General features: G+C 38.6%; 1 protein-coding gene and 32 non-coding genes across 33 annotated transcripts; 1 reads left to right on the forward strand and 32 right to left on the reverse strand.

Annotated features, from left to right (window-relative positions):
* The first annotated feature begins 2,394 nt into the window (after nt 1-2,394).
* On the forward strand, nt 2,395-11,685 carry LOC106929799 (uncharacterized). The gene is made up of 9 exons (XM_088014154.1): nt 2,395-3,420; nt 4,115-4,687; nt 4,767-4,889; nt 4,971-5,093; nt 6,507-6,629; nt 6,804-6,926; nt 7,824-7,946; nt 9,454-9,576; nt 11,268-11,685. The coding sequence occupies exons 1-9, from the start codon at nt 3,294-3,296 to the stop codon at nt 11,396-11,398; spliced, it is 1,569 nt and encodes a 522-aa protein (XP_087870280.1). The 5' UTR covers nt 2,395-3,293; the 3' UTR covers nt 11,399-11,685.
* A 408-nt stretch (nt 11,686-12,093) lies between these two features.
* trnat-ugu (transfer RNA threonine (anticodon UGU)) lies at nt 12,094-12,167 on the reverse strand. The gene has a single exon. It is a non-coding gene; the product is annotated as a tRNA-Thr (tRNA).
* Nucleotides 12,168-12,472: 305 nt separating this feature from the next.
* On the reverse strand, nt 12,473-12,546 carry trnat-agu (transfer RNA threonine (anticodon AGU)). The gene has a single exon. It is a non-coding gene; the product is annotated as a tRNA-Thr (tRNA).
* Nucleotides 12,547-12,997: 451 nt separating this feature from the next.
* On the reverse strand, nt 12,998-13,071 carry trnat-agu (transfer RNA threonine (anticodon AGU)). Its single transcript has one exon. It is a non-coding gene; the product is annotated as a tRNA-Thr (tRNA).
* Nucleotides 13,072-13,172: 101 nt separating this feature from the next.
* On the reverse strand, nt 13,173-13,246 carry trnat-ugu (transfer RNA threonine (anticodon UGU)). The gene has a single exon. It is a non-coding gene; the product is annotated as a tRNA-Thr (tRNA).
* Nucleotides 13,247-13,527: 281 nt separating this feature from the next.
* Nucleotides 13,528-13,601, reverse strand: trnat-agu (transfer RNA threonine (anticodon AGU)). Its single transcript has one exon. It is a non-coding gene; the product is annotated as a tRNA-Thr (tRNA).
* A 278-nt stretch (nt 13,602-13,879) lies between these two features.
* On the reverse strand, nt 13,880-13,953 carry trnat-agu (transfer RNA threonine (anticodon AGU)). Its single transcript has one exon. It is a non-coding gene; the product is annotated as a tRNA-Thr (tRNA).
* Nucleotides 13,954-14,790: 837 nt separating this feature from the next.
* On the reverse strand, nt 14,791-14,864 carry trnat-ugu (transfer RNA threonine (anticodon UGU)). The gene has a single exon. It is a non-coding gene; the product is annotated as a tRNA-Thr (tRNA).
* Nucleotides 14,865-15,132: 268 nt separating this feature from the next.
* trnat-ugu (transfer RNA threonine (anticodon UGU)) lies at nt 15,133-15,206 on the reverse strand. The gene has a single exon. It is a non-coding gene; the product is annotated as a tRNA-Thr (tRNA).
* A 658-nt stretch (nt 15,207-15,864) lies between these two features.
* Nucleotides 15,865-15,938, reverse strand: trnat-cgu (transfer RNA threonine (anticodon CGU)). The gene has a single exon. It is a non-coding gene; the product is annotated as a tRNA-Thr (tRNA).
* A 667-nt stretch (nt 15,939-16,605) lies between these two features.
* trnat-ugu (transfer RNA threonine (anticodon UGU)) lies at nt 16,606-16,679 on the reverse strand. The gene has a single exon. It is a non-coding gene; the product is annotated as a tRNA-Thr (tRNA).
* A 305-nt stretch (nt 16,680-16,984) lies between these two features.
* trnat-agu (transfer RNA threonine (anticodon AGU)) lies at nt 16,985-17,058 on the reverse strand. The gene has a single exon. It is a non-coding gene; the product is annotated as a tRNA-Thr (tRNA).
* Nucleotides 17,059-17,159: 101 nt separating this feature from the next.
* Nucleotides 17,160-17,233, reverse strand: trnat-ugu (transfer RNA threonine (anticodon UGU)). Its single transcript has one exon. It is a non-coding gene; the product is annotated as a tRNA-Thr (tRNA).
* Nucleotides 17,234-17,514: 281 nt separating this feature from the next.
* Nucleotides 17,515-17,588, reverse strand: trnat-agu (transfer RNA threonine (anticodon AGU)). The gene has a single exon. It is a non-coding gene; the product is annotated as a tRNA-Thr (tRNA).
* Nucleotides 17,589-17,686: 98 nt separating this feature from the next.
* Nucleotides 17,687-17,760, reverse strand: trnat-agu (transfer RNA threonine (anticodon AGU)). The gene has a single exon. It is a non-coding gene; the product is annotated as a tRNA-Thr (tRNA).
* Nucleotides 17,761-18,042: 282 nt separating this feature from the next.
* Nucleotides 18,043-18,116, reverse strand: trnat-agu (transfer RNA threonine (anticodon AGU)). The gene has a single exon. It is a non-coding gene; the product is annotated as a tRNA-Thr (tRNA).
* A 372-nt stretch (nt 18,117-18,488) lies between these two features.
* On the reverse strand, nt 18,489-18,562 carry trnat-ugu (transfer RNA threonine (anticodon UGU)). Its single transcript has one exon. It is a non-coding gene; the product is annotated as a tRNA-Thr (tRNA).
* A 281-nt stretch (nt 18,563-18,843) lies between these two features.
* Nucleotides 18,844-18,917, reverse strand: trnat-agu (transfer RNA threonine (anticodon AGU)). Its single transcript has one exon. It is a non-coding gene; the product is annotated as a tRNA-Thr (tRNA).
* Nucleotides 18,918-19,575: 658 nt separating this feature from the next.
* On the reverse strand, nt 19,576-19,649 carry trnat-cgu (transfer RNA threonine (anticodon CGU)). The gene has a single exon. It is a non-coding gene; the product is annotated as a tRNA-Thr (tRNA).
* A 667-nt stretch (nt 19,650-20,316) lies between these two features.
* trnat-ugu (transfer RNA threonine (anticodon UGU)) lies at nt 20,317-20,390 on the reverse strand. Its single transcript has one exon. It is a non-coding gene; the product is annotated as a tRNA-Thr (tRNA).
* A 480-nt stretch (nt 20,391-20,870) lies between these two features.
* Nucleotides 20,871-20,944, reverse strand: trnat-ugu (transfer RNA threonine (anticodon UGU)). The gene has a single exon. It is a non-coding gene; the product is annotated as a tRNA-Thr (tRNA).
* A 281-nt stretch (nt 20,945-21,225) lies between these two features.
* Nucleotides 21,226-21,299, reverse strand: trnat-agu (transfer RNA threonine (anticodon AGU)). Its single transcript has one exon. It is a non-coding gene; the product is annotated as a tRNA-Thr (tRNA).
* Nucleotides 21,300-21,580: 281 nt separating this feature from the next.
* trnat-agu (transfer RNA threonine (anticodon AGU)) lies at nt 21,581-21,654 on the reverse strand. Its single transcript has one exon. It is a non-coding gene; the product is annotated as a tRNA-Thr (tRNA).
* Nucleotides 21,655-21,936: 282 nt separating this feature from the next.
* On the reverse strand, nt 21,937-22,010 carry trnat-agu (transfer RNA threonine (anticodon AGU)). Its single transcript has one exon. It is a non-coding gene; the product is annotated as a tRNA-Thr (tRNA).
* Nucleotides 22,011-22,382: 372 nt separating this feature from the next.
* On the reverse strand, nt 22,383-22,456 carry trnat-ugu (transfer RNA threonine (anticodon UGU)). The gene has a single exon. It is a non-coding gene; the product is annotated as a tRNA-Thr (tRNA).
* A 480-nt stretch (nt 22,457-22,936) lies between these two features.
* Nucleotides 22,937-23,010, reverse strand: trnat-ugu (transfer RNA threonine (anticodon UGU)). The gene has a single exon. It is a non-coding gene; the product is annotated as a tRNA-Thr (tRNA).
* Nucleotides 23,011-23,291: 281 nt separating this feature from the next.
* trnat-agu (transfer RNA threonine (anticodon AGU)) lies at nt 23,292-23,365 on the reverse strand. Its single transcript has one exon. It is a non-coding gene; the product is annotated as a tRNA-Thr (tRNA).
* A 281-nt stretch (nt 23,366-23,646) lies between these two features.
* Nucleotides 23,647-23,720, reverse strand: trnat-agu (transfer RNA threonine (anticodon AGU)). Its single transcript has one exon. It is a non-coding gene; the product is annotated as a tRNA-Thr (tRNA).
* A 282-nt stretch (nt 23,721-24,002) lies between these two features.
* Nucleotides 24,003-24,076, reverse strand: trnat-agu (transfer RNA threonine (anticodon AGU)). Its single transcript has one exon. It is a non-coding gene; the product is annotated as a tRNA-Thr (tRNA).
* Nucleotides 24,077-24,914: 838 nt separating this feature from the next.
* trnat-ugu (transfer RNA threonine (anticodon UGU)) lies at nt 24,915-24,988 on the reverse strand. The gene has a single exon. It is a non-coding gene; the product is annotated as a tRNA-Thr (tRNA).
* A 650-nt stretch (nt 24,989-25,638) lies between these two features.
* trnat-ugu (transfer RNA threonine (anticodon UGU)) lies at nt 25,639-25,712 on the reverse strand. The gene has a single exon. It is a non-coding gene; the product is annotated as a tRNA-Thr (tRNA).
* A 278-nt stretch (nt 25,713-25,990) lies between these two features.
* trnat-ugu (transfer RNA threonine (anticodon UGU)) lies at nt 25,991-26,064 on the reverse strand. The gene has a single exon. It is a non-coding gene; the product is annotated as a tRNA-Thr (tRNA).
* A 281-nt stretch (nt 26,065-26,345) lies between these two features.
* trnat-agu (transfer RNA threonine (anticodon AGU)) lies at nt 26,346-26,419 on the reverse strand. Its single transcript has one exon. It is a non-coding gene; the product is annotated as a tRNA-Thr (tRNA).
* Between the last annotated feature and the right edge of the window lie 564 nt (nt 26,420-26,983).

The following is a 26,983-nucleotide window of genomic DNA, read 5'->3' on the forward strand; positions in this document are numbered from 1 at the left end:
ATATACATACATATATGTGAATATTTACGGCGGAAGGCAGCAATACTGGAAAAAATATTTCCAGCAGAGCTTTTCTTTTTGATTCCGTTCTGGGAGAGACTGAGATATTGTTTCAAAGGAACTTACAACTGATTCAGTTTTTCCAACAAGGTGAGTGACTTTCAAAACTTTCAATGTTAGAACACAGTTTTGTTTCCATTCTGGCTAAGGCTAATCCAGGAAACAGATTATTTAATGCTTACTTCAGGGTCTGGGCTCCCTTCACCTGTGTCAGGAAAAGTCATCAAGTACAGAGAAATGATCAAAACAGAGATCAGGTTTAATAAAAGTTGATCAGTTCATTGTTGTTTGTTTGAGATAATAGTAAACATATTATTTTGGGCTTATTTTATTAAGCAGAAAACATAGATACAATTTCAATATATTTAAAATGCTTACTATAAGCTAAGGATGAGCCTTTATTTAATTGTTCATCATTTATCATAATAAATTTCTTATAAAAGTGTGATTTATTATTGTAGTAATAAATTCCAATTGGTTATTTTTAAAACCCCCCAACACTGTCCGTATTGTTGAGATTTTTTATTTCACTATTTTCTCCACTGTTTGTTCAATAGAAGTATCAACAAATGTCAAAACATTTTCGAAACTTTGTGTGCAGTTTAGTGATACTAATTACTCTTTATGTGACTGGTGTCCTAAAGAAGTGTATAGCAAATGTTTTTCAGGATCAGTATTTGTTGTCTGTGTGGCTATTATTGCTGTGTCACAACTATACAGTCACCTTAAAAAGAAGTAATTAATAGTTCTTATTGTCACTTTTGTTGTTATCACAATAAGTATTGTGATTTTTAACTCCATATCGCCAGTGTACGCATTATTTTACTGTTGAACAGAAGAGGGTTAGGGTTAGACAAGTAGTAAAGAGGTGTCAAACCAAAGTGAGGTCAGAGGTCAGCTTATGAGTGTGGTAAACATGACCTCTGTTTGACCCAGGTCAGCAACTACAGTAGAAACTGTTCCTCTGTTCAGCGGTCCATGATATCAGCTTTTCCTGCTTCATCTGAACAATCTTGAAAGTTCATATTTACCACAATTCTGTCTTTCAATGTGGCTGTATTTGTAGTTGTAGTGATTGTTGATATTTTTCTGATTTTTTCTAACGTCGGTGGCAAACAGTCTGAATATGGCAGACAGAGAATGGCTCTCCTGGGAGCCGGATTGGGAAACAGTCTGAACTACCTGTTAGCCTCTCTTAAATCAACCTAAACCACCTGTGTGGATAAAAATCCAGTGGCTCTGAACCCGAACGATGCCGATGGCTAAATACGGTCCTGAAGTGTCAATGGACTCTCAGTCGCAGCTCTGTAGGATTACAGTGGGAAGTCTTGTTTGAGGTTTCTCAGAATGCGCCATTTCCAGATCCTAGAGGTGTTTTTCCTCCAGGTGAAGTCATCCGAGGTCTGTGCTCTGAGGAACCAAAGGCTGCACTATGTAAAATTATAAAAACATATTTGTTAAAACTGTCACTACGTCATGACAGTACTTTATGAGACAGATAATCTGTGAAAAGATCGATCTCCTCCACCTCCTTCCTGAGCTGCTACTGTCATCTGAAGAAATGTACCAATCCTGATCAATTAGAGCCCGGAGGAGGGGCTTAGCGCTGTCAATCAACCTCATGTTCTCACTGCTAAATGTGCTAATGGCGGAGAAACAACTTAAAGTTACAGGAAAGCCATTTATCCGCTGTCATCGGTGGCTATGCTAACTAGCCTTAGCGCTCATGACAGGCTGTGCAATGGGAGAGGCAGAGATGAGCAGTGCCACAAAAAGGGGTGATTGACAGCACTAATACCTTCCTCTGATTGGTTGGTTCTAGTTAGCACTGTGAGAAGGCAGAGGAGCTCGATTTTTTTCACAGATTTTCTGTCTGATTTTCATTTTTGCCTGGGAGCCGTGCATTTCTGCAAAACAATAGCGGCTCAGGGAGGAGGCCGAACTTTTAGTCTTATAACGTACTGTCACAACATAGTGACAGTTTCAAAAAATATGTAAAACAATTTTTTTTATAAAAGTTACACACTGCAGCTTTCATGTCTGGAGGAAAACCATTTTATGATAAAAATTAAGGTAGTAACCCACTTTGGGATCGCAGTGGGGAAACAGTGATCCTTAGCTTCCAGGAACTGATGTCAAAACACAATATTGATAATGAATCACTGTTTTTCTACTTCAGAATAAAAACTGAGGGAGTAATCAAAAAACTTCAAAGAATCCTAAACCTCTTTATATTCATATCAATTTCTGCCATGGATTTTATTTGACGCCAGTCGTTTAGACACAAAATGGCCGCTGCACCAGATGGGTTCTGCTGGTTCTGCCCCCCTTGACCCTCAGGAGGCTTTGGTTTCTTTGTTCATACTGTCTGGGAATATTCAGCGATTCAGGATTTATGAACTAAAACAATATACTGTAATTTCTGGCAGGAGTTACTTCTTCACTGGAACCCTGTGTACATTTGATAAATGACTCACAGTAGAAATTGATGGAGAGAGTTGGAAGAACTTGGCTAGCTGAACCAAGTGCAATGAAGAAAACCACTGATGGAGATGGAGCTTCACACAGCAGAGCCTTTGCTCATAGGGTCAGACTATATATGTGGACATTGCTTATCTAGAGCTATCTTTAGCAAGAATTAACGGTGAAACCCCAAATACTATGGAATCCTGGAGAGATTTAACAGATTAAATTAAAAAGAAGCTTTTGAACTAGAAAAGATACGCCTTATTTGAATAAATTAAAGACAAGAATACGCCTTTACTATAAAACTTTCTACACAGGAGTAACAAATTAGATTTGCTCTTGCAATTCTCCAAAGACGTCTTTGCACGTATTTGCTTTACTTTCTTTCTTTCTTTCTTTCTTTCTTTCTTTCTTTCTTTCTTTCTTTCTTTCTTTCTTTCTTTCTTTCTTTCTTTCTTTCTTTCTTTCTTTCTTTCTTTCTTTCTTTCTTTCTTTCTTTCTTTCTTTTCTATTTGTCTCAGGTAAATGAATGTCTGTTTTAGTGTGTTTGAAGTGTCTGTGTTGTCAATGTGATTTTATACTTTTAAATGCTAGAATAAACTCTGAAAATGTATGCTGTGGAGCGTTGACTGTCATCTCTGTGTGGCTTTTGTTTCCACGCATGGAATCATGGAACCTGGAAGCACAAGAGAATATAACGAGCCAGAAGTTTTTATTTTTATTCTCTTAACAGTTACCTCTCTGCTGCAGTTGTCTCCTCTCTCGTCATGAGGTCAATGGTCCTGGCCTTCTTCTGCCTGCTGTGCTGCAGCGCGGCACGTCCAGAGAGACGCCGTCCCAAATTGGTCCTGGTCAAACGACGAAATGACACAACCATCCAGAACAACACACCGGGTGAGAGACTCGGTGTTAACGAGATGACTTGCACTGCAACCCCCCCGTAACCCCCCTCAAAATATTACCAGATATTTTTGGTCTAGTTTCTAACGTGAATATCTTAGTACACTTGAAATAAGACAAAACTAGCTTACAAGTAACGTTTCAGGAAGCTATTGGAGCTCTTTCTAAGTGGATAATTCCTTAATATTGATGAAAAAGTAACAGTTTCACTGGCAGGTTATTTCATTTATGATATTTTTCATGTCTTATTATAAATGAAAAAATCTGCCAGTGTTGCTAGTACTTTTTATTAGGTGTGTATTGTAAATCGACCAGCCCCCCCCAAAAAAATCGACCCCAATTTCTTTGATTTTGGGAGACTGGTAATCTCTGAAAATTTGTGGAGCTGTCATCAGGTCAGGTTTTATAAAGTTTGTGATCAGTGATCAGACAGAATCGTTCAATTGGTGCACCCCTAGTTTTTATTAACATTCTCAAATTATCCACTTAAGCTTCTACATTTTGCTGAAAAGATGCTTGTTGGTTAGTTCTGTCTTCTTTCAAGTGCTCTACCATATTTGCACTAGCAAACTAGACCAAAAACACTTGACAAGATTGATTGATAAGATTTTGCGCCTTTGCAGTGTGTATCTCTGCTCTGGTCGTCTTTGGACCAAAATCTGACCTCAGCCCTCTTCCTGATTTTCAGAGAATCCATGTAAAGCCACAGCGCTGGATTTCGTCTTCGTCATTGACAGCTCCAGGAGCATCCGACCTGAAGACTACGACAAGGTCAAGACCTTCATCATCAACCTGCTGCAGTTTCTCGATGTTGGCCTCAACTCCACCCGCGTGGGGCTGCTGCAGTATGGCAGCGTGGTCCAGCCTGAGTTCTCCCTCAACACCCACACCTCCAAAGCCCAGGTGGAGGAGGCTGTGAGAAACATGCAGCATCTGGCCACCGGCACCATGACCGGCTTGGCCATCCAGTACACCATGGAGGTGGCGTTCACCGAGGAGCAGGGGGCCCGACCAAAGAGCCTGCAAATCCCTCGGATCGCTATGATCGTGACGGATGGGAGACCTCAGGACACGGTGGAGGAGATCGCGGCTGAAGCGAGGGAGGCTGGCATCCAGATTTTTGCTATCGGAGTGGGACGGGTGGAGATGAAGACCCTGAAGGCCATAGGAAGCCAGCCCCACTCTGAGCACGTCCATCTGGTGGCCAATTTTAGTCAGATAGAAACCCTGATCTCAGTGTTCAAGTCCAAGCTGTGTGGAGGTGAACAATCCCTGACCTTGGTTTTAGTTGTCGTTATTCATTGCAGAGCTGTGCTTTAGTGTTTGTGCGTGTTCATTAGGTTCAGACATGTGCAAGGTGGTGGAGCATCAGTGCCAGCACATCTGTGTGAGCAGTCCCGCCTCCTACAGGTGCAGGTGCCGAAAAGGCTTCACTCTCAACCCGGATGGGAAGACGTGTAAAGGTGAGTCTCTGACTGTTAAACATTTCCAGAGCAGCTGTTCTGAAGCGGTTAGTGACCTGCCGCCATGTTGTCTGTCTGAAGCTGAGGATATGTGCGCCGCGGCGGACCACGGCTGTGATCACATCTGTGTCAACCTGGCTGATGGCTACGAGTGTCGCTGTCGTCCAGGTTATGAGCTCACCATTGACCTGAAGACATGCAACAGTAAGAAGTCTCACTTTGACACGGACGATCCTCGCTTTATCCTGCTCATTCTTGTATTTTAAAGGGGTAGTATTATATATTTTCCAGCCATGTAGAATCATTTTCTAGCAGTGTCAGGTACCTATATTACCATCAGTTGTTATAAAATTATGTCTTGAAAGAAATTTGACATGGTAATTTAAAGCCTTATAGTTGGGCCTCTATCTCTTTAAAAACTCCTGCTCTTTCTGAAACTCCACCTCACAACAATTCATCATCAGGAATTCATCACAACATGTCTCTAATAACCCTCTAGCGATGTTTCTTTTTACCATTGTTTGACTGAGAAATAGCTTTTATAGTGAACTCAGCAGATGAGCAGTTCCACCAGGTGCTAATTGCTGCTGGCTAGCTGGTGGCTGCTGGCTCTGAAGGAGCTGAGTGGGGGAGTTGTGGGGAAGGTCTGCTCTGTGCTTGGAAGCTTGGAAGATGCAGCTCTGAGGAGGAGCTTTGTCTCGAAGGTGGGGCTTGGGCCACACAGGCGTTATGCACAGCTGAATGGTTGCCATGGGAAATTTAAGGATTTGTCAAACATGCATGAAAGAATTAAGGCAACACTCTTTGATGTCTTAGATGATGAAATAACATTATCACAGAAAAGTTTAACTGAAAACTTGCCATAATTTGTAGATTTCTACTTGTAGGGAAAAAGCCCCAAAACATTGGAAACCATGAATCATTTTCCTTCTACTTCACAATTATGATCATTTTTGTGTTGATTTATTACACTAATTTCTAATTAATGTGTTGATGTTTGTGTTTGCATTGTAACAAGTTCAAGGGACACAAACACTTTTTCAGGGGTTGTAGTGTGACGCAAATCTTACTGTTTTCGCCTTAAAGACGACGTGCGCAAAATATGACAAAGTTTTGATTATGATCATGAATGATCTGAATAAATAAGGCCTTGCAACATATGTGGCAGACGAGGCTAAAACAGTCACGCTGAGTGGTTACTACGAAAGCATCTCTTGGAAATAAATGATCTTTGTGGCCCTCCGGCTGAAACCACAGCCAGCAGCCCTGCTACTACTGATGTCTTGTCCACCCACTGCTGGGAAAGCTTCCCTTTGCTCTCTTGGTGGATGCTAACACACACACACACACAAAAAAACAAGCAGAGGGGGATTTCCTGAAGGATGTGTGTTTCAATCATCAGAAACGTAGACTTGTATCCAGGCTGAATCCAAACACATCTACCTGACCGATCCCGAATTCACCACAGTGCCCCTGAAGGGAGGATTGAAAGTTACACCAAATTTTTTTTTTAAGTCTGTTTCATTCGTCGATGTTTTATTAGTCCTGTTGTTAGTGCAGCAGCGGCCCTGGTGGTGTGGTTATGACATTAATAATGTGTTCTCTCTCCCTCCTCAGGAATAGATTACTGTGACCTGGGAAACCACGGCTGTGAGCACAACTGTGTCAGCTTACCGGGATCCTACATCTGCAGCTGTAAGAAAGGCTTCGTCCTGAATGCAGACGGAAAGACTTGCAGCCGTACGAGAATTTTCCCTAATTTCTGGAACGAGGTCAAGAGACCAAACCAATTCTGAAATCATTTGTGAACTCCAGATGATTAGTAGTTTCAATAGATAGCGATGTATTGGGGCGAATTTAATGCTTGAAGTGTTTTATTATTATTTTTTTTTTTTGTTTTATCCTTCTTCTCAGAGATTGATCACTGCGCTGCTGGAAGCCATGGGTGTGAACAGGAGTTTATGAACACAGAAACCTCCTGTGTGTGTAAATGCACAAACGGCTACACACTCAGGTCAGACGGGAAAACCTGCCAAAGTAAGGCTCTCGTTACTCCATTTGCTAAAAGTGTTTTAAATATTTTTTTTTACACCTTCACAAAATAAGTCTAGTGATATAGACATAAAGTCAGAAATTTACCTACATTATAACAAGACTCTTTTCCTTTTATTTTTGAGTTTAGCATTAAATTAGACCTTTTTTTCTCCCGTTTTTTAAGACTTTAAGGATTGCCCAATTATTCCTATTTGCTACATGTGAAGATATTTGGAGGGATAATTTATTAGAATATGCTAACAAATTACTTTCTTTTACATAAACTGAGGTTACTATGTCTTTAAACAATTTTGTCAAAGCCCAGATCATGATGTCATGGCTTTACAAGCTTCTGATAGGCTGATTCATAACAACTGACGAAAGTGAAGGCACTTTAATGCAACACATAAACAAAACTACCTCCTTTAGTGACAGAATGGAAAAATCAGAAGAGACGAAGCGAGATATTAAGAGCAGAGATGTGGACCGCTCCCGACGGTTCTGTCAGGAGGAAGGGGACAAAATCCCAGCAAACAATCTGTGGAAGGACGTGTGGCCCAAATCATACAGTTTTAAATTTAAATGATCAACTCATGTCTTTTTAACATAAATGGAAATATTTTACTTAATCTGTAACTATAAAAGGCAGGAAAATACCTGCATAAAAAGCAGACCAAACAATTCAGTTGTCTCCAACGTTTGTCGACTCTTTTCTTGTCCCAAAAAACAAAAAACACAACAGAACTCAAAAACATCAAACATATGTTCTTGTCGTTTTTGATAACCTGATGAATGTTGAGGATGAGCTGCAGTATTGAAACTCTTGCAAACTACTGACAGTCTTGTTCACAGGAGCTGACACACACACACGCCTACACACACTCTCTCTCTTTCACACAGAGGTGGATCCCTGTGCTGACGGCAGCCATGGCTGCGAACAGGAGTTTGTGAGCGCCGGAGACTCGTGTGTGTGTCGATGCAGGAAAGGCTTCACACTCAGACCAGATGGGAAAACTTGTAAAAGTATGCGTCTAAACATAATTTTACCTTTAATTGTCCATAACCTGCATTTTGGAATTTTCTTTACAACTTAATGAAACACATTTAATAGTATTTTTGTTATAGAGTTGAGAAATTGACAGAAAATCCTGTTGTTGTCATTTTTTAATAGATCAGAACAGATCAGCACATATGAGGCTTTGAAGGAACCAAAGAGTATTCAACAACAGAATCTATTTTTTGCCATTTCAAAAATCTTCTTCAGACTCCTCTATGCATCTGAGAGCTGATTCAGAGAATAAAAGAGATGGAAGAGAGAGAGGAAAACATGCAGTCATTCACCAGCCAGCTGGGTCCAGTTGTGCCTACAGACTGGACTGTGTTGTTTTCAATCCAAGAAACATTCTTTAATCTTTCAGCAAAATAGATTTTCTATTTGCAAACAATTCAGCTCAGACGATTTGATAGTTTTCCACTTTCCGTCAGACTCTTAGCAGGTTTTTGGAAATCCAAATTCTGTGCATGAAGCATGAGTTTACCTTCTTCAGAGGAAAAGCTGGAAATCATTTTATAAAGCAAAATCAAAAATCTGAACATTCATTCTCCAAAGTGATTAATGCAATCTAATCAATTAATTTACAATTAACCAGTTAACCCGTTAAAATGAATTAGTTATTATTTATCATGTTTAAAAGCTGATTCTGAATGATAAACTTTTCACATTATGAAAGGGTTGAGAGTGTCACGATCCGTGTTTCTGTGTGTTTATTTTTGAGTTCTCTGTGTTCAGTCCTGTTTTCCTGTGAGTCTCTGTCCTGTCCCCCGTTGATTGTCTCCCAGGTGTGTCTCATTCCCTTGATTACCCCGTGTGTATTTAAACCCACCTGTTGTCTGTGTTCCTCTCGGGTCGTTGTCGTTTGTCTACTGTGTCTTATGTTCGCGCCAGTTGTACTGCTTAGTCCTGGTTTGCTTTAGCTCTCGTCTCCAAGTCCTGTTTATCAGTTGCTACCGGTATTTGGCTGTGTGCCTGTCTCTCTGCCATGCTGCCTGTGTTTGGACTGTTTGAGCATCTTCATCATTAAATATCTTCATCATCATCACTATAACCTGGGTCTCAGCGTCTCTCCTCACCACCAACAACTGCACTTCATGACAGAGAGGAATAAATATGAAAATATATATTTATTTCAAAATCAGCATATTAAGTCAAAGTGATGCTGCCTATGCTTCAGGTAGCTGAGACAACACCTGTTTAGTTGATGACATTTTTTTCAAAATTCTTTTAATTTCTCCTAAAAAACAGGTTCTTGGGACTCATAGGGTTCTGATATTTGACTGTTTTTATGTCACATTTATTCATTTATCCAAAATAAATTGCACAAGAAAACTCTAGGATGTCGTTATTCAAAAATGTACGCTCTTGCTCTTTCCCCGTTAGCCGACAAATCTTGAGAAGTGATATTGCTGATGAAGAGAAGAAACTTTTCAAAACTACTGACAAACCTACATACACTCTCTTCCTTTCACACAGAGGTGGATCCCTGTGCTGACGGCAGCCATGGCTGCGAACAGGAGTTTGTGAGCGCTGGAGACTCGTGTGTGTGTCGATGCAGGAAAGGCTTCACACTCAGACCAGATGGGAAAACTTGTAAAAGTATGCAGATTGGAGCATATTGTGGCTGAAGAAATCGTGAAGTTTTTTTTTTAAAAAGGATTTGAGAAAAGTATTATGTGTCAGTAGTGCCTTGGTGTTCGCTACGCAGCGCCTTACAAAAGTGTCAAGCCATTTTGTTGCCTTACGACTGTGAACATGAGTTTGATTAAAATTTCAAGATCTAGAAACAAAGAAGAATTGTGGAGTGGAAGGGGAGAAAATCTCCTTTATTTTTATTTACCCTGAATCAATACTTTCTGGTGTTTAACATATTTATTAGGCTTTGTGCATTATAAATATATAAATAAATAACAATCACAATTCCATCAGGGAAGAAGAAAAAGCCACCCAATTAACAACTAACTATCACCTACAAGCTATGTAGGAAAATAAATAAAACAAAAAGAAAAGAAAAATTGAAAACCATTGTTAAGATTTATGGAACCACTGCACAGTCAAAATTTCAAGGAACTGCTATGCCTGGACATTTGTTAAGGGTTTATTGGAAAAAAAAATCATAAAAGATTTCCAGGTTTTATGAAATCTATTTTCAGAGCCTCTCCTCACGTGCCTGATTTTCTCTAGTTTTAAGTTAAGTAGTCTATCCTGTTTCAACACTGTGGGTGGAGCAGCGTCCTTCCATTTAAGAGGAATCCCCGGTGAAAATGCTGTTACTTTTCCACCTCTAGTAGGTTAACCTAAACCCTCAGGACTCTCCCCAAAAAGCGGCATGAATGAGTTTGGAGTAGAATCAACACTTTCTAAAACCCAGTTTCACTGCAGTTACAGCAGCAAATCTCTTTATGGTTTCTATCCTATTCTGAAAAAAATGCATGTGTAACTTGCAAAAGTGACATTTTGTGTCAGATTCTCAACGGGATTTATGTCTGAACTTTAACTGGAGCATTTCAGCAAAGTGTTTGAATGATCCAGACAATATTGTTGTCCCAGAACCTTAAGACGAAAAAAAAAGGATGTTTACAGTGATATGCAGTGCAGAATTTTACATATTGGCTAAAAAGTTTAATCATGCTTTTGTCTGACCAGACCTCCATCTTTCAAATTAGATTTTTTAAATCATTATGTTTTAAATGTCTGTGCTCTATCCTTTGTCTTTTTTTTTAATTCACCAGTTAGTGTATATAAAATAAACACTCTGATAAACAGTGGTATTGATCTACAAAATATCAAATAACCAATTAGATAACAGAAAAAGTAACAACAAAACATAAAATAAAATAAAATAAAATAAAATAAACAAATAGAAAAAAAGACATTTTGGGAAGAAGTGGGAGAGAGAAGGGGAAAAGAGTAACAACAAAGAACTGATAACTAAATGTCACGTTTTATGATATTTTTGGTAGGTTCTCCTGTTTCCACTTTCCTACCCTGGCCTTTGTTTCCTTGGGGACACTTTACATTTATATCCTAGTTTGTGACGATCTTTGAAATAAAAAAATGAGAAAAAAGATTCCAATACTTTTGTGAGAACAGTTATAATTTCCAGCTATTTTATACCTGAAAGTCAGCATTCAGCGTTGTTCCGTCACATTTAAAAGGCATTCATATCACAGAATCCTTATTATTACAGTCCACTTTTAGTCTTTTATTCAATCATTTTATTTTTTTTTTCATACACTGTTTCCTATTTTTGATTGTAAAACATACATGTCTGCTTATGTGTCATCCAGAGATAGAGCACTGCCTTGACGGGAATGACGGCTGTGAGCAGGAGTTCATGAATACGGAAAATTCATGTGTGTGTAAATGCAGAGAAGGATACACTCTGAGAAAAGATGGGAAGACATGTCAGAGTGAGTAATAATAAATTAACTGGAATGATACTTTAATTATTGTCTACACTTAAGTGATGAGAGGAGAGCAAAAAAAGAAAACACAGGAATGAATGCATTTTTTAAATAAAATTGCTGATATTAATATTTCTCTAAGTGTCAAACAATATTGCAAAAAGATCAAAAACCATTATAGAAGAATTTTAATTAAAAGACGCTATTAGGATTTGAACCCAGTATCTCCTGTTTTCAAAGCAGGGATTTGACCAACTAAGCCACAGCACCTTTCAGTTGTTGAATTCACACTTTCTCTAAATGTCACGATATACACAAAAACTGCGCAAATAATAGAATGACATTATAAAGCTACGTCTTTCCGAGGTACTGCTGGCATTTGAACCCAGGACCTCCTCTTTAGAAGGTAGGAAAATTGAACAATAGAGCAACAGCAAGACGCAATTACATTTTCTCTAAATTTCATGACATACTGTAAAACTGAATTAAAATATCAAATTATTTTAACAACAGTATGACATAATGAAACTTCTTTGAAAGGTACTGCTGGGATTTGAACGCAAGATCTCTAGACAGGCACTATAACCAACTAAGCCACAGTACCTTCACTGTGAAGATATAACACTTTCTCTAAATGTCACGATATACTCTAAAACTGAATGGAAAAGATAGGAGTAACAGGATGACATAATAAATCCTCTTCTTTCAAAGGTTGTGCTGGGATTTGAACCCAGGATCTCCTGTTTACAAGACAGGCACTTTGACCAACTAAGCCACAGTACCTTGCAGTTGTTCAATTCACACTTTCTCTAAATGTCACGATATACTCTAAAATAGAATGCAAATAATTTGAGAAACACTATGACATCATAAGGCCACTTCTTTCCGAGGTAGTGCTGGGATTTGGAACCAGGACCAAATCCTGGTCGTGGACCAGGACCAAACTTAGTTGGTCAAAGACAGGTACTTTGACCAACTAAGCCACAGTAACTTGCAGTTGTTGAAATTGTAATTTCTCTAAATGTCATGATATACTCTGAAACTGAATGGAAATGATTAGAATAACATCACAAAGCCTCTTCTTTTAAAGGTACTGCTGGGATTTGAACCCAGGATCTCCTGTTTACTAGACAGGCACTTTGACCAACTAAGCCACAGTACCTTGCAGTTTTTGAATTCACACTTTCTCTAAATGTCACGATATACTCTAAATCTGCGCAAATAATTTGAGAAACACTATGACATCATAAGGCCACTTTTTTCCGAGATATGCTGGGATTTGGACCCAGGACCAAATTTAATTGGTCAAAGACAGGTTATTTGACCAACTAAGCCACAGTACCTTCACGGTTAACACTTTCTCTAAATGTTATGATATACTCTAAAACTGAATGCAAATAATTTGAAAACAAGTATGTCATAGTAAAGCCGCTTATTCCTAAGGCACTGCTGGGATTTGAACACAGGATCTCCTGTTTTCAAGACAGGCAAGTTGACCAACTAAGCCACAGTACCTTCACGGGTAACATGTTCTCTAAATGTTATGATATAGTCTAAAACTGAATGCAAATAATTTGAAAACAATTATGACATCATAAGGCCACTTATTGCAAAGGTACTGCTGGGTTTTGAACCCAGGATCTCCTGTTAACTAGACAGGCACTTTGACCAACTAAGCCACAGTACCTCGCAGTTGTTGAATTCACACTGTCTCTAAAGATCACAACATACTGTAAAACTCAATATAATTTGAACAAGAGTATGACTTTACAAAGCCTCTTCTTTCAAAGGTACTGCTGGGATTTGAACCCAGGATCTCCTATTTACAAGACAGGCACTTTAACCAACTAAGCCACAGTACCTTGCAGTTGTTCAATTCACACTTTCTCTAAATGTCACGATATACTCTAAAATTGAATGCAAATAATTTGAGGAACACTATGACATCATAAGGCCACTTCTTTCCGAGGTAGTGCTGGGATTTGGAACCAGGACCAAACTTAATTGGTCAAAGACAGGTACTTTGACCAACTAAGCCACAGTAACTTGCAGTTGTTGAAATTGTAATTTCTCTAAATGTCATGATATACTCTGAAACTGAATGGAAATGATTCAAATAACATCATAAAGCCTCTTCTTTCAAAGGTACTGCTGGGATTTGAACCCAGGATCTCCTGTTTACTAGACAGGCACTTTGACCAACTAAGCCACAGTACCTTGCAGTTGTTCAATTCACACTTTCTCTAAATGTCACGATATACTCTAAAACTGCAAATAATTTGGGAAGCACTATGACATCATAAGGCCACTTCTTTCTGAGGTAGTGCTGGGATTTGGGACCAGGACTAAACTTAGTTGGTCAAAGACAGGTAATTTGACCAACTAAGCCACAGTACCTTCACGGTTAACACTTTCTCTAAATGTTATGATATACTCTAAAACTGAATGCAAATAATTTGAAAACAATTATGATGTCATAAAGGCACTTCTTTCAAAGGTACTGCTGGGATTTGAACGCAGGATCTCCTGTTTACTAGACAGGCACTTTAACCAACTAAGCCACAGTACCTGGCAATTGTTGAAATCACGCTTTCTCTAGGTGTCACAATATACTCTAAAGCTGAATGCAAATAATTTGAGAAACACTATGACATCATAAGGCCACTTATTTCAAAGGTACTGCTGGGATTTGGAACCAGGACCAAATCCTGGTCGTGGACCAGGACCAAACTTAGTTGGTCAAAGACAGGTACTTTGACCAACTAAACCACAGTAACTTGCAGTTGTTGAAATAGTAATTTCTCTAAATGTCATGATATACTCTGAAACTGAATGGAAATGATTCGAATAACATCATAAAGCCTCTTTTCTCAAAGGTACTGAACCCAGGATCTCCTGTTTACTAGACAGGCACTTTGACCAACTAAGCCACAGTCCCTTGCAGATTTTGAATTCACACTTTCTCTAAATCTCATGATATACTCTAAAATTGAATGCAAATAACTTGAGAAACACTATGACATCATAAGGCCACTTCTTTCCGAGGTAGTGCTGGGATTTGGAACCAGGACTAAACTTAGTTGGTCAAAGACAGTTAATTTGACCAACTAAGCCACAGTACCTTCACGGTTAACACTTTCTCTAAATCTCATGATATACTCTAAAATTGAATGCAAATAACTTCAGAAACACTATGACATCATAAGGCCACTTATTTCTGAGGTAGTGCTGGGATTTGGAACCAGGACCAAATCCTGGTCGTGGACCAGGACCAAACTTAGTTGGTCAAAGACAGGTAATTTGACCAACTAAGCCACAGTAACTTGCAGTTGTTGAAATCACAACATACTGTAAAACTCAATATAATTTGAACAAGAGTATGACTTTATAAAACCTCTTCTTTCAAAGGTACTGCTGGGATTTGAACTCAGGATCTCCTGTTTACAAGACAGGCACTTTGACCAACTAAGCCACAGTACCTTGCAGTTGTTGAAATCACAATTTCTCTAAATGTCACGATATACTCTAAAACTGCAAATAATTTGAAAAACATTATGACATGGACACTTATTTCAAAGTTTTTGCTGGGATTTGAATACAGGATCTCCTGTTCACTAGACAGGCACTTTGACCAACTAAGCCACAGTACCTTCACGGTTAACACTTTCTCTAAATGTTATGATATACTCTAAAACTGAATGCAAATAATTTGAAAACAATTATGATGTCATAAAGGCCCTTCTTTCAAAGGTACTGCTGGGATTTGAACCCAGGATCTCCTGTTTACAAGACAGGTACTTTGACAAACTAAGCCACAGTACCTGGCAATTGTTGAAATCACACTTTCTCTAGGTGTCACAATATACTCTAAAGCTGAATGCAAATAATTTGAGAAACACTATGACATCATAAGGCCACTTATTTCAAAGGTACTGCTGGGATTTGGAACCAGGACCAAATCCTGGTCGTGGACCAGGACCAAACTTAGTTGGTCAAAGACAGGTACTTTGACCAACTAAACCACAGTAACTTGCAGTTGTTGAAATCGTAATTTCTCTAAATGTCATGATATACTCTGAAACTGAATGGAAATGATTCGAATAACATCATAAAGCCTCTTTTCTCAAAGGTACTGAACCCAGGATCTCCTGTTTACTAGACAGGCACTTTGACCAACTAAGCCACAGTACCTTGCAGATTTTGAATTCACACTTTCTCTAAATCTCATGATATACTCTAAAATTGAATGCAAATAACTTGAGAAACACTATGACATCATAAGGCCACTTCTTTCCAAGGTAGTGCTGGGATTTGGAACCAGGACCAAACTTAGTTGGTCACAGACAGGCACTTTGACCAACTAAGCCACAATACCTTGCAGTTGTTGAAATCACGCTTTCTCTAGGTGTCACAATATACTCTAAAGCTGAATGCAAATTATTTGAGAAACACTATGACATCATAAGGCCACTTATTTCAAAGGTACTGCTGGGATTTGAACCCAGGATCTCCTGTTTACGAGACAGGCACTTTGACCAACTAAGCCACAGTACCTTGCAGTTGTTCAATTCACACTTTCTCTAAATGTCACGATATACTCTAAAACTGCAAATAATTTGGGAAGCACTATGACATCATAAGACCACTTCTTTCCGAGGTAGTGCTGGGATTTGGAACCAGGACCAAATCCTGGTCGTGGACCAGGACCAAACTTAGTTGGTCAAAGACAGGTACTTTGACCAACTAAGCCACATTACCTTCACGGTTAACACTTTCTCTAAATGTTATGATATACTCTAAAACTGAATGCAAATAATTTGAGAAACACTATGACATCATAAGGCCACTTCTTTCCGAGGTAGTGCTGGGATTTGGAACCAGGACCAAATCCTGGTCGTGGACCAGGACCAAACTTAGTTGGTCAAAGACAGGTACTTTGACCAACTAAACCACAGTAACTTGCAGTTGTTGAAATCGTAATTTCTCTAAATGTCATGATATACTCTCAAACTGAATGGAAATGATTCGAATAACATTATAAAGCCTCTTTTCTCAAAGGTACTGAACCCAGGATCTCCTGTTTACTAGACAGGCACTTTGACCAACTAAGCCACAGCACCTGGCAGTTTTTGAATTCACACTTTCTATAAAGATCACAATATACTGTAAAACTCAATATAATTTGAACAGGAGTATGACTTTACAAAGCCTCTTCTTTCAAAGGTACTGCTGGGATTTGAACCCAGGATCTCCTATTTACAAGACAGGCACTTTAACCAACTAAGCCACAGTACCTTGCAGTTGTTCAATTCACACTTTCTCTAAATGTCATGATATACTCTAAAATTGAATGCAAATAATTTGAGAATCACTATGGCATCATAAGGCCACTTCTTTCCAAGGTAGTGCTGGGATTTGGAACCAGGACCAAATCCTGGTCGTGGACCAGGACCAAACTTAGTTGGTCAAAGACAGGTACTTTGACCAACTAAGCCACAGTAACTTGCAGTTGTTGAAATCGCAATTTCTCTAAGTGTCATGATATACTCTGAAACTGAATGGAAATGATTCAAATAACATCATAAAGCCTCTTCTTTCAAAGGTACTAATGGGATTTGAACCCAGGATCTCCTGTTTACTAGACAGGCACTTTGACCAACTAAGCCACAGCAACTGGCAGTTTTTGAATTCACACTTTCTATAAAGATCACAATATACTGTAAAACTCAATATAATTTGAACAAGAGTAAGACTTTATAACGCCTCTTCTTTCAAAGGTACTGCTGGGATTTGAACCCAGGATCTCCTGTTTACAAGACAGGTACTTTGACCAACTAAGCCACAGTACCTTGCACTTCCTCAATTGACACTTTCTCTAAATGTCACGATATACTCTAAATCTGAATGCAAATAATTTGAGAAACACTATGACATCATAAGGCCACTTCTTTCCGAGATATGCTGGGATTTGGACCCAGGACCAAATTTAATTGGTCAAAGACAGGTAATTTGACCAACTAAGCCACAGTACCTTCACGGTTAACACTTTCTCTAAATGTTATGATATACTCTAAAACTGAATGCAAATAATTTGAAAACAATTATGACATCATAAAGGCATTTCTTTCAAAGGTACTGCTGGGATTTGAACCCAGGATCTCCTGTTCACTAGACAGGCACTTTGACCAACTAAGCCACAGTACCTTCACGGTTAACACTTTCTCTAAATGTTATGATATACTCTAAAACTGAATGCAAATAATTTGAAAACAAGTATGAGATCATAAAGCCGCTTATTTCTAAGGTACTGCTGGGATTTGAACCCAGGATCTCCTGTTTACTAGACAGGCACTTTGACCAACTAAGCCACAGTACCTTGCAGTTGTTCACTTCACACTTTCTCTAAATGTCACGATATACTCTAAAACTGAATACAAATAATTTGGGAAGCACTATGACATCATAAGGCCACTTCTTTCCAAGGTAGTGCTGGGATTTGGAACCAGGACCAAACTTAGTTGGTCAAAGACAGGTAATTTGACCAACTAAGCCACAGTACCTTCACGGTTAACACGTTCTCTAAATGTTATGATATAGTCTAAAACTGAATGCAAATAATTTGAAAACAATTATGACATCATAAGGCCACTTATTTCAAAGGTACTGCTGGGATTTGAACCCAGGATCTCCTGTTTACTAGACAGGCACTTTGACCAACTAAGCCACAGTACCTGGCAATCGTTGAAATCACGCTTTCTCTAGGTGTCACAATATACTCTAAAGCTGAATGCAAATAATTTGAGAAACACTATGACATCATAAGGCCACTTATTTCAAAGGTACTGCTGGGATTTGGAACCAGGACCAAATCAAATTATTTGAATGTTTTTCAAATAATTTGAAAAACATTATGACATGGACACTTATTTCAAAGTTTTTGCTGGGATTTGAATACAGGATCTCCTGTTCACTAGACAGGCACTTTGACCAACTAAGCCACAGTACCTTCACGGTTAACACTTTCTCTAAATGTTATGATATACTCTAAAACTGAATGCAAATAATTTGAAAACAATTATGATGTCATAAAGGCACTTCTTTCAAAGGTACTGCTGGGATTTGAACCCAGGATCTCCTGTTTACAAGACAGGCACTTTGACCAACTAAGCCACAGTACCTTGCACTTCCTCAATTGACACTTTCTCTAAATGTCACGATATACTCTAAATCTGAATGCAAATAATTTGAGAAACACTATGACATCATAAGGCCACTTCTTTCCGAGATATGCTGGGATTTGGACCCAGGACCAAATTTAATTGGTCAAAGACAGGTAATTTGACCAACTAAGCCACAGTACCTTCACGGTTAACACTTTCTCTAAATGTTATGATATACTCTAAAACTGAATGCAAATAATTTGAAAACAATTATGACATCATAAAGGCATTTCTTTCAAAGGTACTGCTGGGATTTGAACCCAGGATCTCCTGTTTACTAGACAGGTACTTTGACAAACTAAGCCACAGTACCTGGCAATTGTTGAAATCACACTTTCTCTAGGTGTCACAATATACTCTAAAGCTGAATGCAAATAATTTGAGAAACACTATGACATCATAAGGCCACTTATTTCAAAGGTACTGCTGGGATTTGGAACCAGGACCAAATCCTGGTCGTGGACCAGGACCAAACTTAGTTGGTCAAAGACAGGTACTTTGACCAACTAAACCACAGTAACTTGCAGTTGTTGAAATCGTAATTTCTCTAAATGTCATGATATACTCTGAAACTGAATGGAAATGATTCGAATAACATCATAAAGCCTCTTTTCTCAAAGGTACTGAACCCAGGATCTCCTGTTTACTAGACAGGCACTTTGACCAACTAAGCCACAGTACCTTGCAGATTTTGAATTCACACTTTCTCTAAATCTCATGATATACTCTAAAATTGAATGCAAATAACTTGAGAAACACTATGACATCATAAGGCCACTTCTTTCCAAGGTTGTGCTGGGATTTGGAACCAGGACCAAACTTAGTTGGTCACAGACAGGCACTTTGACCAACTAAGCCACAATACCTTGCAGTTGTTGAAATCACGCTTTCTCTAGGTGTCACAATATACTCTAAAGCTGAATGCAAATTATTTGAGAAACACTATGACATCATAAGGCCACTTATTTCAAAGGTACTGCTGGGATTTGAACCCAGGATCTCCTGTTTACGAGACAGGCACTTTGACCAACTAAGCCACAGTACCTTGCAGTTGTTCAATTCACACTTTCTCTAAATGTCACGATATACTCTAAAACTGCAAATAATTTGGGAAGCACTATGACATCATAAGACCACTTCTTTCCGAGGTAGTGCTGGGATTTGGAACCAGGACCAAATCCTGGTCGTGGACCAGGACCAAACTTAGTTGGTCAAAGACAGGTACTTTGACCAACTAAGCCACATTACCTTCACGGTTAACACTTTCTCTAAATGTTATGATATACTCTAAAACTGAATGCAAATAATTTGAGAAACACTATGACATCATAAGGCCACTTCTTTCCGAGGTAGTGCTGGGATTTGGAACCAGGACCAAATCCTGGTCGTGGACCAGGACCAAACTTAGTTGGTCAAAGACAGGTACTTTGACCAACTAAACCACAGTAACTTGCAGTTGTTGAAATCGTAATTTCTCTAAATGTCATGATATACTCTCAAACTGAATGGAAATGATTCGAATAACATTATAAAGCCTCTTTTCTCAAAGGTACTGAACCCAGGATCTCCTGTTTACTAGACAGGCACTTTGACCAACTAAGCCACAGCACCTGGCAGTTTTTGAATTCACACTTTCTATAAAGATCACAATATACTGTAAAACTCAATATAATTTGAACAGGAGTATGACTTTACAAAGCCTCTTCTTTCAAAGGTACTGCTGGGATTTGAACCCAGGATCTCCTATTTACAAGACAGGCACTTTAACCAACTAAGCCACAGTACCTTGCAGTTGTTCAATTCACACTTTCTCTAAATGTCATGATATACTCTAAAATTGAATGCAAATAATTTGAGAATCACTATGGCATCATAAGGCCACTTCTTTCCAAGGTAGTGCTGGGATTTGGAACCAGGACCAAATCCTGGTCGTGGACCAGGACCAAACTTAGTTGGTCAAAGACAGGTACTTTGACCAACTAAGCCACAGTAACTTGCAGTTGTTGAAATCGCAATTTCTCTAAGTGTCATGATATACTCTGAAACTGAATGGAAATGATTCAAATAACATCATAAAGCCTCTTCTTTCAAAGGTACTAACGGGATTTGAACCCAGGATCTCCTGTTTACTAGACAGGCACTTTGACCAACTAAGCCACAGCAACTGGCAGTTTTTGAATTCACACTTTCTATAAAGATCACAATATACTGTAAAACTCAATATAATTTGAACAAGAGTAAGACTTTATAACGCCTCTTCTTTCAAAGGTACTGCTGGGATTTGAACCCAGGATCTCCTGTTTACAAGACAGGTACTTTGACCAACTAAGCCACAGTACCTTGCACTTCCTCAATTGACACTTTCTCTAAATGTCACGATATACTCTAAATCTGAATGCAAATAATTTGAGAAACACTATGACATCATAAGGCCACTTCTTTCCGAGATATGCTGGGATTTGGACCCAGGACCAAATTTAATTGGTCAAAGACAGGTTATTTGACCAACTAAGCCACAGTACCTTCACGGTTAACACTTTCTCTAAATGTTATGATATACTCTAAAACTGAATGCAAATAATTTGAAAACAAGTATGAGATCATAAAGCTGCTTATTTCTAAGGTACTGCTGGGATTTGAACCCAGGATCTCCTGTTTACTAGACAGGCACTTTGACCAACTAAGCCACAGTACCTTGCACTTCCTCAATTGACACTTTCTCTAAATGTCACGATATACTCTAAATCTGAATGCAAATAATTTGAGAAACACTATGACATCATAAGGCCACTTCTTTCCGAGATATGCTGGGATTTGGACCCAGGACCAAATTTAATTGGTCAAAGACAGGTTATTTGACCAACTAAGCCACAGTACCTTCACGGTTAACACTTTCTCTAAATGTTATGATATACTCTAAAACTGAATGCAAATAATTTGAAAACAAGTATGAGATCATAAAGCCGCTTATTTCTAAGGTACTGCTGGGATTTGAACCCAGGATCTCCTGTTTACTAGACAGGCACTTTGACCAACTAAGCCACAGTACCTTGCAGTTGTTCACTTCACACTTTCTCTAAATGTCACGATATACTCTAAAACTGAATACAAATAATTTGGGAAGCACTATGACATCATAAGGCCACTTCTTTCCAAGGTAGTGCTGGGATTTGGAACCAGGACCAAACTTAGTTGGTCAAAGACAGGTAATTTGACCAACTAAGCCACAGTACCTTCACGGTTAACACGTTCTCTAAATGTTATGATATAGTCTAAAACTGAATGCAAATAATTTGAAAACAATTATGACATCATAAGGCCACTTATTTCAAAGGTACTGCTGGGATTTGAACCCAGGATCTCCTGTTTACTAGACAGGCACTTTGACCAACTAAGCCACAGTACCTGGCAATCGTTGAAATCACGCTTTCTCTAGGTGTCACAATATACTCTAAAGCTGAATGCAAATAATTTGAGAAACACTATGACATCATAAGGCCACTTATTTCAAAGGTACTGCTGGGATTTGGAACCAGGACCAAATCAAATTATTTGAATGTTTTTCAAATAATTTGAAAAACATTATGACATGGACACTTATTTCAAAGTTTTTGCTGGGATTTGAATACAGGATCTCCTGTTCACTAGACAGGCACTTTGACCAACTAAGCCACAGTACCTTCACGGTTAACACTTTCTCTAAATGTTATGATATACTCTAAAACTGAATGCAAATAATTTGAAAACAATTATGATGTCATAAAGGCACTTCTTTCAAAGGTACTGCTGGGATTTGAACCCAGGATCTCCTATTTACAAGACAGGCACTTTAACCAACTAAGCCACAGTACCTTGCAGTTGTTCAATTCACACTTTCTCTAAATGTCATGATATACTCTAAAATTGAATGCAAATAATTTGAGAATCACTATGGCATCATAAGGCCACTTCTTTCCAAGGTAGTGCTGGGATTTGGAACCAGGACCAAATCCTGGTCGTGGACCAGGACCAAACTTAGTTGGTCAAAGACAGGTACTTTGACCAACTAAGCCACAGTAACTTGCAGTTGTTGAAATCGCAATTTCTCTAAGTGTCATGATATACTCTGAAACTGAATGGAAATGATTCAAATAACATCATAAAGCCTCTTCTTTCAAAGGTACTAACGGGATTTGAACCCAGGATCTCCTGTTTACTAGACAGGCACTTTGACCAACTAAGCCACAGCAACTGGCAGTTTTTGAATTCACACTTTCTATAAAGATCACAATATACTGTAAAACTCAATATAATTTGAACAAGAGTAAGACTTTATAACGCCTCTTCTTTCAAAGGTACTGCTGGGATTTGAACCCAGGATCTCCTGTTTACAAGACAGGTACTTTGACCAACTAAGCCACAGTACCTTGCACTTCCTCAATTGACACTTTCTCTAAATGTCACGATATACTCTAAATCTGAATGCAAATAATTTGAGAAACACTATGACATCATAAGGCCACTTCTTTCCGAGATATGCTGGGATTTGGACCCAGGACCAAATTTAATTGGTCAAAGACAGGTTATTTGACCAACTAAGCCACAGTACCTTCACGGTTAACACTTTCTCTAAATGTTATGATATACTCTAAAACTGAATGCAAATAATTTGAAAACAAGTATGAGATCATAAAGCTGCTTATTTCTAAGGTACTGCTGGGATTTGAACCCAGGATCTCCTGTTTACTAGACAGGCACTTTGACCAACTAAGCCACAGTACCTTGCACTTCCTCAATTGACACTTTCTCTAAATGTCACGATATACTCTAAATCTGAATGCAAATAATTTGAGAAACACTATGACATCATAAGGCCACTTCTTTCCGAGATATGCTGGGATTTGGACCCAGGACCAAATTTAATTGGTCAAAGACAGGTTATTTGACCAACTAAGCCACAGTACCTTCACGGTTAACACTTTCTCTAAATGTTATGATATACTCTAAAACTGAATGCAAATAATTTGAAAACAAGTATGAGATCATAAAGCCGCTTATTTCTAAGGTACTGCTGGGATTTGAACCCAGGATCTCCTGTTTACTAGACAGGCACTTTGACCAACTAAGCCACAGTACCTTGCAGTTGTTCACTTCACACTTTCTCTAAATGTCACGATATACTCTAAAACTGAATACAAATAATTTGGGAAGCACTATGACATCATAAGGCCACTTCTTTCCAAGGTAGTGCTGGGATTTGGAACCAGGACCAAACTTAGTTGGTCAAAGACAGGTAATTTGACCAACTAAGCCACAGTACCTTCACGGTTAACACGTTCTCTAAATGTTATGATATAGTCTAAAACTGAATGCAAATAATTTGAAAACAATTATGACATCATAAGGCCACTTATTTCAAAGGTACTGCTGGGATTTGAACCCAGGATCTCCTGTTTACTAGACAGGCACTTTGACCAACTAAGCCACAGTACCTGGCAATCGTTGAAATCACGCTTTCTCTAGGTGTCACAATATACTCTAAAGCTGAATGCAAATAATTTGAGAAACACTATGACATCATAAGGCCACTTATTTCAAAGGTACTGCTGGGATTTGGAACCAGGACCAAATCCTGGTCGTGGACCAGGACCAAACTTAAGTTGGTCAAAGACAGGTACTTTGACCAACTAAACCACAGTAACTTGCAGTTGTTGAAATCGTAATTTCTCTAAATGTCATGATATACTCTTAAACTGAATGGAAATGATTCGAATAACTTCATAAAGCCTCTTTTCTCAAAGGTACTGAACCCAGGAACTCCTGTTTACTAGACAGGCACTTTGACCAACTAAGCCACAGTACCTTGCAGATTTTGAATTCACACTTTCTCTAAATCTCATGATATACTCTAAAATTGAATGCAAATAACTTGAGAAACACTATGACATCATAAGGCCACTTCTTTCCGAGGTAGTGCTGGGATTTGGAACCAGGACTAAACTTAGTTGGTCAAAGACAGTTAATTTGACCAACTAAGCCACAGTACCTTCACGGTTAACACTTTCTCTAAATCTCATGATATACTCTAAAATTGAATGCAAATAACTTGAGAAACACTATGACATCATAAGGCCACTTATTTCCGAGGTAGTGCTGGGATTTGGAACCAGGACCAAATCCTGGTCGTGGACCAGGACCAAACTTAGTTGGTCAAAGACAGGTAATTTGACCAACTAAGCCACAGTAACTTGCAGTTGTTGAAATCACAACATACTGTAAAACTCAATATAATTTGAACAAGAGTATGACTTTATAAAGCCTCTTCTTTCAAAGGTACTGCTGGGATTTGAACCCAGGATCTCCTGTTTACAAGACATGCACTTTGACCAACTAAGCCACAATACCTTGCAATTGTTGAAATCACAATTTCTCTAAATGTCACGATATACTCTAAAATTGCAAATAATTTGAAAAACATTATGACATGGACACTTATTTCAAAGTTTTTGCTGGGATTTGAACACAGGATCTCCTGTTTACTAGACAGGCACTTTGACCAACTAAGCCACAGTACCTTGCAGTTGTTCAATTCACACTTTCTCTAAATGTCACGATATACTCTAAAATTGAATGCAAATAATTTGAGAATCACTATGACATCATAAGGCCACTTCTTTCCAAGGTAGTGCTGGGATTTGGAACCAGGACCAAATCCTGGTCGTGGATCAGGACCAAACTTAGTTGGTCAAAGACAGGTACTTTGACCAACTAAGCCACAGTAAATTGCAGTTGTTGAAATCGCAATTTCTCTAAGTGTCATGATATACTCTGAAACTGAATGGAAATGATTCAAATAACATCATAAAGCCTCTTCTTTCAAAGGTACTAACGGGATTTGAACCCAGGATCTCCTGTTTACTAGACAGGCACTTTGACCAACTAAGCCACAGCAACTGGCAGTTTTTGAATTCACACTTTCTATAAAGATCACAATATACTGTAAAACTCAATATAATTTGAACAAGAGTAAGACTTTATAACGCCTCTTCTTTCAAAGGTACTGCTGGGATTTGAACCCAGGATCTCCTGTTTACAAGACAGGTACTTTGACCAACTAAGCCACAGTACCTTGCACTTGCTCAATTGACACTTTCTCTAAATGTCACGATATACTCTAAAACTGCAAATAATTTGGGAAGCACTAAGACATCATAAGGCCACTTCTTTCCAAGGTAGTGCTGGGATTTGGAACCAGGACCAAACTTAGTTGGTCAAAGACAGGTAATTTGACCAACTAAGCCACAGTACCTTCACGGTTAACACTTTCTCTAAATGTTATGATATACTCTAAAACTGAATGCAAATAATTTGAAAACAATTATGATGTCATAAAGGCACTTCTTTCAAAGGTACTGCTGGGATTTGAACCCAGGATCTCCTGTTTACAAGACAGGCACTTTGACCAACTAAGCCACAGTACCTTGCAGTTGTTCAATTAACACTTTGTCTAAATGTCACGATATACTCTAAATCTGAATGCAAATAATTTGAGAAACACTATGACATCATAAGGCCACTTCTTTCCGAGATATGCTGGGATTTGGACCCAGGACCAAATTTAATTGGTCAAAGACAGGTAATTTGACCAACTAAGCCACAGTACCTTCACGGTTAACACTTTCTCTAAATGTTATGATATACTCTAAAACTGAATGCAAATAATTTGAAAACAATTATGACATCATAAAGGCATTTCTTTCAAAGGTACTGCTGGGATTTGAACCCAGGATCTCCTGTTTACTAGACAGGTACTTTGACAAACTAAGCCACAGTACCTGGCAATTGTTGAAATCACACTTTCTCTAGGTGTCACAATATACTCTAAAGCTGAATGCAAATAATTTGAGAAACACTATGACATCATAAGGCCACTTATTTCAAAGGTACTGCTGGGATTTGGAACCAGGACCAAATCCTGGTCGTGGACCAGGACCAAACTTAGTTGGTCAAAGACAGGTACTTTGACCAACTAAACCACAGTAACTTGCAGTTGTTGAAATCGTAATTTCTCTAAATGTCATGATATACTCTGAAACTGAATGGAAATGATTCGAATAACATCATAAAGCCTCTTTTCTCAAAGGTGCTGAACCCAGGATCTCCTGTTTACTAGACAGGCACTTTGACCAACTAAGCCACAGTACCTTGCAGATTTTGAATTCACACTTTCTCTAAATCTCATGATATACTCTAAAATTGAATGCAAATAACTTGAGAAACACTATGACATCATAAGGCCACTTCTTTCCAAGGTTGTGCTGGGATTTGGAACCAGGACCAAACTTAGTTGGTCACAGACAGGCACTTTGACCAACTAAGCCACAATACCTTGCAGTTGTT

The sequence above is a fragment of the Poecilia mexicana genome, unplaced genomic scaffold (genome assembly GCF_051168715.1).
Source record: "Poecilia mexicana isolate PSO_F unplaced genomic scaffold, ASM5116871v1 scaffold_16, whole genome shotgun sequence".
Classification (NCBI taxonomy): domain Eukaryota; kingdom Metazoa; phylum Chordata; class Actinopteri; order Cyprinodontiformes; family Poeciliidae; genus Poecilia; species Poecilia mexicana.